Here is a 12,877-nt window from a genome sequence, read left to right as displayed (position 1 = left end):
GTTGACCAGTATTAAGGGTCTTGGAGAAATAGTCTGGGTGATTGTAATTGGTCGTCTGCTCAAGTATTTCACCAGGGGAGAGGCTGCAAGCTCCTGGCCGAGCACTGCGTCTGTAAATCTCCCCGCACACAGGGATTTCCTTGTGTCCAGCAGACGCTCGCTCAGACGCTGCTTTCTGTATTCCCTGTGTAAATGCAGCTGTTCTGTGTCCATGTACAGTTTAATGCAGAGCAGCGCTCCCCTACCTGAGCGTGGACACGTACAGCATGATGACCAGGACACGGAGACAGGACGTGTCTGATTTCTACCCTTTTCTCTGCACCGTGGCTCATGTCAGCAGAGCTTCATGTAAAGTGTAGGAGATGAGCAAAACTCTCAGCGAGCGTCTGGTGCAGCGACACCCGAGTCACAGGTCACCCCTGCTGCCCCCCCGCGCCGTGCTCCCTGCTCCATGTCCTCTGCTGTGCCCCTGCTGCGCCGTGCTCCCTGCTCCATGTCTTCTGCTGTGCCCCCCCACGCCGTGCTCCCTGCTCCATGTCCTCTGCTGTGCCCCCCCGCGCCATGTCTGCTGTGCCCCCCCTGCGCCGTGTCCTCTGCTGTGCCCCCCGCTCCGTGTCCTCTTCTGTGCCCCCTGCGCAATGTCCTCTGCTGTGCCCCCTGCACAATGTCCTCTGCTGTGCCCCCTGCGCCATGTTCTCTGCTGTGCCCCCCGCGCCGTGTCCTCTTCTGTGCCCCCCGCGCAGTGTCCTCTTCTGTGCCCCCCGCGCCATGTCCTCTTCTGTGCCCCCCGCGCCGTGTCCTCTGCTGTGCCCCCCGCACCGCGTCCTCTGCTGTGCCCCCCGCGCCGTGTCCTCTGCTGTGCCCCCCGCGCCGTGTCCTCTGCTGTGCCCCCCATGCTGTGTCCTCTGACCCCCGCGCCGTGTCCTCTGCTGTGCCCCCGCGCCGTGTCCTCTAATGTGCTCCCGCGCTGGGCCCTCCGCTGCGTGTCCTCTACTGTGCCCCCACCCCACGCCGTGTCCTCTGCTGTGCCCCCCGCACCGTGTTGGTCTTATGTCAAAGTGTAATAAAGTCCTGCAGTCTTATTACAGAGGTGTCATTCGTCACCTTGGGACCTCTGCTTATATCAGGGGGGTAACCTGCAGGGACCTAACGCTCCTCACAGCTGGGGGGGTTGTTACTGTTGTATCCAATCGAGCGCAGCGGCACAACTCTCCTTCCTGCCCAGATATAATTGTACCAACCCCGAAGGTGTGACAGGTCCCTTACAGTAATATTATGGCCTGTTCTACTGTGTACCGGCCCGAAGGGGGCGCCAGTCCTGTGGGCAGATGCTGGGTCGGGGGGATGCTGTGCGGCCGGCATTGACTTCTCATCTCTTGTTCTTCTAGTGCTCAGTGGCATTTGCTCCAATGACTGCCCACATCAGGTAAGGACCCTGCTAGTCTCCTGAAACACTCTGTGCTGCTTCCATTATGTAACAGTCTGTCACATGTGATCTGCCCTCAATAACATCAGAGCCCCTTATACATCCCCTCCTGAAATGCTCTGTGCTGCTTGTGGGAAGCTTCTGCTTCTCTCATTGTGAATGGGAGGTACTGAGCATGAATAGCTGGCGGCGGTCTTGTCCCGGGGGATTTATGTGCTTGGTGGTATACGGCTCATGTAGGGGCTATATATACAGTGGGATCAGCGGCCTCTCTTCCTCTGCTTTGTTCTCGGTTCTTTTCATGTCTCTTCTCTTTGTGTCGGATGTCACCGAGGTATATCCCGCAAAGCCGCCGAGCCATTGATTTCCTTAAAAGCGTGGGTCCCGTATGCCGCGCTTCGCCTGAAGGCCGGGCCGCCGCCTTTTGATGTTTCCACCCTTCCTCAGACACGGACGCCGTAAATATAATATATCGGGATAAATGCCGGAGGAGTGAATAGGAAGGATGACCCCGCGACCGGCATTCATTAGCTGCATAACATTCCTCCCGGGAGACACAGACTAATAGGGGGACGCAGCGGTGCTGGAACAGCTAATAGGGGGACGCAGTGGTGCTGGAACAGCTGCACGTCTGAGAATGGCGCTCCGCTGTTATCTGCAAATGCCTCATAATAAAATCTCCAACATTTGCACTAAAATGTGTGAATTTCTCACAGTGGAGAGAAGCAGAACGCCGGGGACAGACACCGGAATGTAAGTATGTACTGTTTGTTTTTTTTACGTTTACGCTGGTAACCAGGGTAAACATCGGGTTACTAAGCGCCGCCCTGCGCTTAGTAACCCGATGTTTACCCTGGTTACCCGGGGACTTCGGCATCGCTCCAGCGCCGTGATTGCAAAGTGTGACCGCAGTCTACGACGCTGGAGCGATAATCATACGACGCTGCGACGTCACGAATCGTGCCGTCGTAGCGATCAAAATTGCACTGTGTGACAGTACCCTTAGTCTTCCTGACGCTCTGATAATGACAGATCAGATAGCGTGTTCTGCTGCGGAGCGACTGACGGTGGATCCGATGGCGTCACTCCAGGCTCCGCGTCGGTCATCCCGTCTTCACGCTTCGTCCCGCACACTTGCGATGTCCTGATTGCTAATATCACCCCCCTTCGGGGGTCTCACTCTCATCACGAAGCTCGGGGGGCTTCACAGGCAGCAGAGTTATAATCAGGGCTGTATCACTGATACTTTGGCTGAGGCTGCACCACTAAGAGGGTCCGCTTCAATGTTCTCACATCCACACCCACAAGGGGGCGCTGTGCAGCAGAGATAGTGACATGGTCTGTGCTGCCCCCTGAAGGAGCCATCATGCCATCACTGTCTCAGTAGTGCAGCCTCAGCCCTTTAATCTGCACTACTGAGCGTTTTTTTTAACATTGTTTTGCGTGGAATGCAATACAAACGCCTCTCCTGAAATACTCTGTGCTGTCGTGGGACCGGCTCCTCCGTCATGTACCTGTCAGCCTCCCATGATTGCTACCCGTCACATGCAGTATCGTCCTTTCTAACCTCTTCATGTATTACCCCTCCTAATATCCGTACTCTCCTCTGGTGAAATGCGCTGGTGATGACTGTCCGCCACTTCCACCCATGACACGTCCTGTCACATACATAACCCTGTCCTCACCATCATCACCTCTCCGTATGTGCACTCTCACTCTGCTCTCCTGAAATACTCTGCGCTGCTGTGACTTACGCACTCTCACTCTGCTCTCCTGAAATTCTCTGCGCTGCTGTGACTTACGCACTCTCACTCTGCTCTCCTGAAATACTCTGCGCTGCTGTGAATTACGCGCTCACTCTGCTCTCCTGAAATACTCTGCGCTGCTGTGAATTACGCACTCACTCTGCCCTCCTGAAATATTCTGCGTTGCTGTTACTTACGCACTCACTCTGCTCTCCTGAAATACTCTGCGCTGCTGTGACTTACGCACTCTCACTCTGCTCTCCTGAAATACTCTGCGTTGCTGTTACTTACGCACTCACTCTGCTCTCCTGAAATACTCTGCGTTGCTGTTACTTACGCACTCTCACTCTGCTCTCCTAAAATGTTCTGCTCTGCTGTGAATTACGCGCTCACTCTGCTCTCCTGAAATATTCTGCGCTGCTGTGACTGACGCACTCTCACTCTGCTCTCCTGAAATATTCTGCGCTGCTGTGACTGACGCACTCTCACTCTGCTCTCCTGAAATATTCTGCGCTGCTGTGACTGACGCACTCTCACTCTGCTCTCCTGAAATATTCTGCGCTGCTGTGACTTACACACTCACTCTGCTCTCCTGAAATATTCTGCTTTGCTGTGACTTACGCACTCTCACTCTGCCCTCCTGAAATATTCTGCTTTGCTGTGACTTACGCACTCTCACTCTGCCCTCCTGAAATATTCTGCTTTGCTGTGACTTACGCACTCTCACTCTGCTCTCCTGAAATATTCTGCGCTGCTGTGACTTACACACTCTCACTCTACTCTCCTGAAATATTCTGCGCTGCTGTGACTTACGCACTCTCACTCTGCTCTCCTGAAATATTCTGCGCTGCTGTGACTTACACACTCTCACTCTACTCTCCTGAAATATTCTGCGCTGCTGTGACTTACGCACTCTCACTCTGCTCTCCTGAAATATTTTGTGCTGCTGTGACTTACTCACTCTCACTCTGCCCTCCTGAAATATTCTGCGTTGCTGTTACTTACGCTCTCTCACTCTGCTCTCCTAAAATATTCTGCGCTGCTGTGACTTACTCACTCTCACTCTGCCCTCCTGAAATATTCTGCGTTGCTGTTACTTACGCTCTCACTCTGCTCTCCTGAAATACTCTGTGCTGCTGTGACTTGCACGCCCTGCCCGTCTAGGATGTGCAGATCATTATCGCCGCTGTCATTAATGTCCGTCTTCCTCCCGTTTCAGCCTTTCGGGGTTAATCAGCCGGGTCCGTACATCATGTACATGACGGTGGACGCCAACGGGTACCTGAAGAATGCATCAGGTGAGATAATCTGCAGGGGCGGCTGGTGACGGGCAGGCAAGTGCGTCTGTTAAATGCTGCCCCCGCAGGTGACGTTGATGAACACCTGTTTGCTCCTCCTGGCTGTGATGGGGATCATTTCTCCGTGCACTCACTGTCTGCAGCCAATCTGAGCAGGCAGAGCTGCAGTGTAAAGCACAAGGGATGACTGCAGCTAAAGTCAGGACTTGTAGGTAAACTAAAGTCATCAATCACTGATCGCAATAAAGCTCAGCTGCAGAGCATGGGGTAAAGCAATGCTACGCCCGCGGTACGCTTCCGCTTGCTCCTGGTGTACCGCTCCATTACGTTGTCGTTCGAGATGCCGGAGCATGTGTGTTTCCTTCCAGGCGCCATCATATCAGTGCAGTCAGAGATATCGCGGCGGAGTTGTGCTATAATGGCCGGGGCGCGGTTATCAATGATTTCTTCCGCTTTTCTCCTCGCTGATGCTGCAATTGATGAAATGTCATCTGTATGAAGGAGTAATTCTCTGTAATCCTCTGGCGCCGATCTCAGATGGGCAGGAACAATGGCGCCCTCCCCCATATCTCTGAAATGACTTGTTCCACCACATGCAAAGCGATTGATTTATTGGCAGCATCTTCAGAAATTATAAGGGACGAGATGGACGGATGATGAAGAGGCGGCCATCGTATCGATGTCATTCACATGGTGGGGGCCGGTGAGGCCGCTCTACACCTGCCGCAGTGGTAATCATTGAGTTACAGCATGTATTTACTGACATAGGGCCGCAAAGAGACCCCCGGGACAATGGTGGGGGGACGTGATCTCGTTTGAATGTAAATATGTGGAGATATATATATATATATATATATATATATATATATATATATATATATATACACTCACCGGCCACTTTATTAGGTACACCTGTCCAACTTCTTGTTAACACTTAATTTCTAATCAGCCAATCACATGGCGGCAACTCAGTGCATTTAGGCATGTAGACATGGTCAAGACAATCTCCTGCAGTTCAAACCGAGCATCAGTATGGGGAAGAAAGGTGATTTGAGTGCCTTTGAACGTGGCATGGTTGTTGGTGCCAGAAGGGCTGGTCTGAGTATTTCAGAAACTGCTGATCTACTGGGATTTTCACGCACAACCATCTCTAGGGTTTACAGAGAATGGTCCGAAAAAGAAAAAAAATCCAGTGAGCGGCAGTTCTGTGGGCGGAAATGCCTTGTTGATGCCAGAGGTCAGAGGAGAATGGGCAGACTGGTTCGAGCTGATAGAAAGGCAACAGTGACTCAAATCGCCACCCGTTACAACCAAGGTAGGCCTAAGAGCATCTCTGAACGCACAGTGCGTCGAACTTTGAGGCAGATGGGCTACAGCAGCAGAAGACCACACCGGGTACCACTCCTTTCAGCTAAGAACAGGAAACTGAGGCTACAATTTGTACAAGCTCATCGAAATTGGACAGTAGAAGATTGGAAAAACGTTGCTTGGTCTGATGAGTCTCGATTTCTGCTGCGACATTCGGATGGTAGGGTCAGAATTTGGCGTAAACAACATGAAAGCATGGATCCATCCTGCCTTGTATGGAGCATCTTTGGGATGTGCAGCCGACAAATCTGCGGCAACTGTGTGATGCCATCATGTCAATATGGACCAAAATCTCTGAGGAATGCTTCCAGCACCTTGTTGAATCTATGCCACGAAGAATTGAGGCAGTTCTGAAGGCAAAAGGGGTCCAACCCGTTACTAGCATGGTGTACCTAATAAAGTGGCCGGTGAGTGTGTATATATATATATATATATATATATATATATATATATATATATATATATATATATATATATATATATATATATATACATACATATATATATATATATATATATATATATATATATATATATATATATATATATATATATATATATAATCTTTTTTTTGTTTTGTTCTTTTTTTTAGGGAAATGATGAGTTGTGTCTATGCCTTATAGTTCTTTTATAATACTGCCACGTTATACCCATTTACTAGTGTCATGATGCCATATGAAGCCCAGATAATCGTGCCATAGAGTGCATTTATAATAGTGCCATACTGTGCATATATGTGTCGTAGAGTACACATATAATAGTGCCGTACAGTACATATATAATAGTGCCATAGAGTACACATACAATAGTGCCGTAGAATACACATACAATAGTGCCGTAGAATACACATACATTAGTGCCGTAGAATAAACATACAAAAGTGCCGTAGAATACACATACAATAGTGCCGTAGAATACACATATAGTGTCGTAGAATACACATACAATAGTGCCGTAGAATACGCATACAATAGTGCCGTAGAATACACATACAATAGTGCCGTAGAATACACATACAATAGTGCCGTACAGTACATATACAATAGTGCCGTAGAATGCACATACAATAGTGCCGTAGAATACACATACAATAGTGCCGTAGAATTCACATACAATGCTGCCGTAGAATACACATACAATAGTGCCGTAGAATACACATACAATAGTGCCGTAGAATACACATACAATAGTGCCGTACAGTACATATATAATAGTGCCGTAGAATACACATACAATAGTGCTGTACAGTACATATATGATAGTGCCGTAGAATACACATACAATAGTGCCGTAGAATACACATACAGTAGTGCCGTAGAATACACTTGCAATAGTGCTGTAGAATACACATACAATAGTGCCGTAGACTACACATACAATAGTGCCGTAGAGTACACATACAGTAGTGCCGTAGAATACACATGTAATAGTGCCGTACAGTACATATATAATAGTGCCGTAGAATACACATACAATAGTGCCGTAGAATACACATACAATAGTGCCGTAGAATACACATACAATAGTGCCGTAGAATACACATACAATAGTGCCGTAGAATACACATACAATAGTGCCGTAGAATACACATACAATAGTGTCGTCGAATACACATACAATAGTGCCGTAGAATACACATACAATAGTGCCGTACAGTACATATATAATAGTGCCGTAGAATACACATACAATAGTGCCGTACAGTACACATACAATAGTGCCGTAGAATACACATACAATAGTGCCGTAGAATACACATACAATAGTGCCGTACAGTACATATATAATTGTGCCGTTGAATACACATACAATAGTGCCGTAAGAATACACATACAATAGTGCCGTACAGTACATATATAATAGTGCCGTTGAATACACATACAATAGTGCCGTAGAATACACATATAATACTGCCGTACAGTACATATATAATAGTGCCGTAGAATACACATATAATAGTGCCGTACAGTACATATATAATAGTGCCATAGAGTACACATACGATAGTGCCGTAGAATACACATACAATAGTGCCGTAGAGTACACATATAATAGTGCCGTAGAGTACACATATAATAGTGCCGTACAGTACACATATAATAGTGCCGTAAAATACACATACAATAGTGCCGTAGAATACACATACAATAGTGCCGTAGAATACACATACAATAGTGCCGTGGAACACACATACAATAGTGCCGTAGAATACACATACAATAGTACCATAGAACACACATACAATAGTAGAATACACATACAATAGTGCCGTAGAATACACATACAATAGTGCCGTAGAATACACATACAATAGTGTCATAGAATACACATACAATAGTGCCGTAGAATACACATACAATAGTGTCGTAGAATACACATACAATAGTGCCGCCGTAGAATACACATACAATAGTGCCATACAGTACATATACAATAGTGCCGTAGAATACACATACAATAGTGCCGTAGAATACACATACAATAGTGCCGTAGAATACACATACAATAGTGTCATAGAATACACATACAATAGTGCCGTAGAATACACATACAATAGTGTCGTAGAATACACATACAATAGTGCCGCCGTAGAATACACATACAATAGTGCCATACAGTACATATACAATAGTGCCGTAGAATGCACATACAATAGTGCCGTAGAATACACATACAATAGTGCCGTAGAATACACATACAATAGTGTCGTAGAATACACATACAATAGTGCCGTAGAATACACATACAATAGTGTCGTAGAATACACATACAATAGTGCCGCCGTAGAATACACATACAATAGTGCCGTAAAGTACATATATAATAGTGCCGTAGAATACACATACAATAGTGCCGTAGAATACACATACAATAGTGCCGTACAGTACATATATAATAGTGCCGTAGAATACACATACAATAGTGCCGTAGAATACACATATAATAGTGCCGTACAGTACATATATAATAGTGCCGTAGAATACACATACAGTAGTGCCGTAGAATACACGTACAATAGTGTCGTCGAATACACATACAATAGTGCCGTACAGTACATATATAATAGTGCCGTAGAATACACATACAGTAGTGCCGTAGAATACACATACAATAGTGCCGTAGAATACACATACAATAGTGCCGTACAGTACATATATAATAGTGCCGTAGAATACACATACAATAGTGCCGTGGAATACACATACAATAGTGCCATAGAATACACATACAATAGTGCCGTAGAATACACATACAATAGTGCCATAGAATACACATACAATATTGCCGTACAGTACATATATAATAGTGCCGTTGAATACACATACAATAGTGCCGTAGAATACACATATAATAGTGCCGTACAGTACATATATAATAGTGCCATAGAGTACACATACAATAGTGCCGTAGAATACACATACAATAGTGCCGTAGAATACACATATAATAGTGCCGTACGGTACATATATAATAGTGCCGTAGAATACACATACAGTAGTGCCGTAGAATACACGTACAATAGTGTCGTCGAATACACATACAATAGTGCCGTACAGTACATATATAATAGTGCCGTAGAATACACATACAGTAGTGCCGTAGAATACACATACAATAGTGCCGTAGAATACACATACAATAGTGCCGTACAGTACATATATAATAGTGCCGTAGAATACACATACAATAGTGCCGTGGAATACACATACAATAGTGCCATAGAACACACATACAATAGTGCCGTAGAATACACATACAATAGTGCCATAGAATACACATACAATATTGCCGTACAGTACATATATAATAGTGCCGTTGAATACACATACAATAGTGCCGTAGAATACACATATAATAGTGCCGTACAGTACATATATAATAGTGCCATAGAGTACACATACAATAGTGCCGTAGAATACACATACAATAGTGCCGTAGAATACACATATAATAGTGCCGTACGGTACATATATAATAGTGCTATAAAATACACATACAATAGTGCGGTAGATTACACATACAATAGTGCCGTAGAATACACTTGTAATAGTGCCATAGAGTACACATACAATAGTGCCGTAGAGTACACGTATAATAGGTCTCACGTGATAGCGCCTTCAAGTGCCCATGTATTACTCCCATATATTACTTATAATAAAGTGCCATACAGTGCTTTTATAACATTGCCATCTAGTGCCCATGTAATAGTGCCACATAGTCCTTACGTAGCAGTACCATGCAGGGCTAAGCTAACGCCATATCTCTCCTACATAAAGCAGGAGGTGCCGCGTTGTAGGATCGGCCTGCGGGGGGGCGCTGATGAGGCCCCTTTCATCACGATGTGTTATATTACTTCTTTTTTTTTTTATGGGTGCATAGGCTATTCCACTACAGTGTTCTGGAAATGCGTCAGCACATTGCTGCAGTGTAAAGCATGGCGGAGATTATGATGGCTGTTATAAACCTCGCTGCCCTTTCCGGGGTCTCTGGGATTAAATCTTTCCTTCTTACTGGTTTCCATCCCCTGATTACATTTCCCATTGGCAGGGGACAGTTTCGGGGGCACCGGCAGATCAGAGTGTGAACTCTCAGCCCAGATCCCCCAGAAAGGGAAGGAGTTAAAGGCACGGGTTGTATAATTTGCGTTAATCCCCTCGCTCACGCCTTAATCCTCGTCAGCTCTCTGCTCAGTGGAAGGAGATTGACAGGTCGGGCGCCGGAAACTTCACAGCAGACGCCACTTGTCCCAGTAGGACGAGCACGACGTGGCGGAGACTCGCAGCCGCTCCAACAACCCCACGTTCTGCTCTTATTATTTATTTCAAAGGGGGATTCAGAGGCGCGTTTTGCTTTGTCTCTGGCAGTAAAGGGAAGCCCCGCAGCCATCGCTCTCATTAGCATGGGGAAAGGCAGCGACATCTTGCAGCTTCTGCAGATAAAGTCCTGCTCCAGGCACCGGCGGATTAAATAGTAAGCGCTTTACAGCGGCGATTGCTGGCACAGGGAGGAGCGGGCACTGCTGTCCTGACAGACAGGCATCAGAGAGTGGAAGGCGCCTCCAGGGATGATGGGCGGCCGGGACGGGGACATGCTAGGCTTGTTTGCCAGTGTCTGCGGTATATGGGGGTATATGGTGGTATACGGAGTTACGGTACTTCTGTTCTTAGTGTCATTCTGATTGCTTAATTCTACATGACTGGAGCAGCATCTTTACTCCAATCACATCCAAAGCTGCTCCCAATGTTCTTCTGTTTGCTCCAAAACACAGTTGTCTCACTGTAATACCCGGGCGTTGGATGCCCCTTTCGTCTCCCTATGTGGGCGCTGACCACCCATCCATTTTTCATGGGACATGCTCACCAGAAGTGGCCCGTCACCCTCGTCACTAAGTGAGGAGCAGCATTGTGCACCTGGGGGTTGTAGTCCTGACTCCTGAATGAATAGCCCCCCTACATCTGTGGAGCAGCCTCTGCACCCCCCCACCCCCCTTCCGTATTGCTGCATACATAGGAAGAATGGTCACTCAGGATTCAGAGGAAGCTGGGTGAGCTGGAGGTATAATGGCAGCTATCCACTGTGACTAATGATCAGCATAGATGTCAGTGCAAGGTGCCTCGACAGCGCCCCACATGGTGCCGCACCGCACACTCAGGAACTTCTTGCTTCTCAGTCCTGATTTTAATCACGTAGTGAAAGCTAAAACCTGTGAAATTATTAGTGCGGAGCGAGAGGAGAGGTTGATGCCACAAAGGAAGCACGGGGAGAAAGCAGAGGGGAGCGCACGGAGGAGAGGGGTGACAGCGTGAAGAGAGGGGTGCTGCAGAGCAAAGAGCAAAAAGGAGACGGTGATGCCGAGTGCGTGGAAGAGACATGCTGCAGAGGGGTTATCGTGGAGGATGCGTGCTGCAGAGGGCTGAGCGTGGAGGATGCGTGCTGCAGAGCAGGGCTGTGTAGTCGGTAAGCCAAACCTCCGACTCAGACTCCTCAATTTCCATTACACTGACTCCACGACTCCGACTAGATAAGCCCTCAATGTATCCTGAAAGATGAGAAAAAGAGGTTAGATTATACTCATCTGGGCGGGCGGTCTGATCCGATGGGCGACGCGGTCCAGTCCGGGGTCTCCCATCTTCTTACGATGACGTCCTCTTCTTGTCTTCAGGCTCTGGCGCAGGCATTCTTTGTCTTCCCTGTTGAGGGCAGAGCAAAGTACTGCAGTGCGCAGGCGCCGGGAAAGGTCAGAGAGGCCCAGCGCCTGCGCACTGCAGTACTTTGCTCTGCCCTCAACAGGGAAGACAAAGTACGCCTGCGCCGGAGCAGCAGCGTGAAGACAAGAAGAGGACATCATCGTAAGAAGATGGGAGGCCCCGGACCGGACCGCAATGCCCACCGCAGCGGGACCACCCATGGGTGAGTATAATCTAACCTCTTTTTCTCATCTTTCAGGTTACATCGGGGGCTTATCTACAGCATTACAGAATGCTGTAGATAAGCCCCTGATGCTGGTGCGCTTAGCTCATCTTCGATTTTGGGGGTGACAGGTTCCCTTTAAGTGATACATTTACTGTAGTAGAATGGTAACATCAGGCTTTTAATCATTACTATGATACAATAATCAATCCATTTAGATAGAACATAAAATATATTTATTGGACTACAACTTTATGCAAAAGTTTTTTTGTTCTATTTACAATTTATTATACACTCTGCAGTAAGGCTGCTTTCACACTAGCGTTGTTCGGCGGACGTCAAAATGCGTCGTTACGACGGATGCGTCAAAAATAGTGAAAATCGGATGCAACGCATCCAGTATTTCGACGGATACGTCGTAGATCCGCTAGACGGTTCCGTCGAAAAACTGGATCCGTTACACCCGTTGTGTCCGTTTTTATCATCCGTTTCATCCGTTTTTATGATGGATCCGTTTTCCCTGCCTAAAAATGGGAGTCTCCTAAATGTGATTGGCTACTAGAAAATAGGGAAAACTATATATTGACTGTTTTTACAGCCCATCTTTGAAAGGGTTTAGAGAAAGTGGC

At 47.1% G+C, this 12,877-nt stretch overlaps 1 protein-coding gene across 2 annotated transcripts in view; it reads left to right on the top strand.

Annotated features, from left to right (window-relative positions):
• ITFG1 (integrin alpha FG-GAP repeat containing 1) overlaps nt 1-12,877 on the top strand; it is a 157,404-nt gene that overhangs the window by 92,849 nt on the left and 51,678 nt on the right. For both annotated transcript variants that reach the window (XM_077288753.1, XM_077288754.1), the window contains exons 13-14: nt 1,389-1,426; nt 4,391-4,469. In XM_077288753.1, the coding sequence (XP_077144868.1) occupies nt 1,389-1,426; nt 4,391-4,469 (117 nt within the window). The remainder of the gene's footprint in view (nt 1-1,388; nt 1,427-4,390; nt 4,470-12,877) is intronic.

Source organism: Ranitomeya variabilis, chromosome 2 (genome assembly GCF_051348905.1).
Source record: "Ranitomeya variabilis isolate aRanVar5 chromosome 2, aRanVar5.hap1, whole genome shotgun sequence".
Lineage (NCBI taxonomy): Eukaryota > Metazoa > Chordata > Amphibia > Anura > Dendrobatidae > Ranitomeya > Ranitomeya variabilis.
Note: the sequence above shows the minus strand (reverse complement) of the source record. Positions and strands in the feature narration are given on the sequence as shown.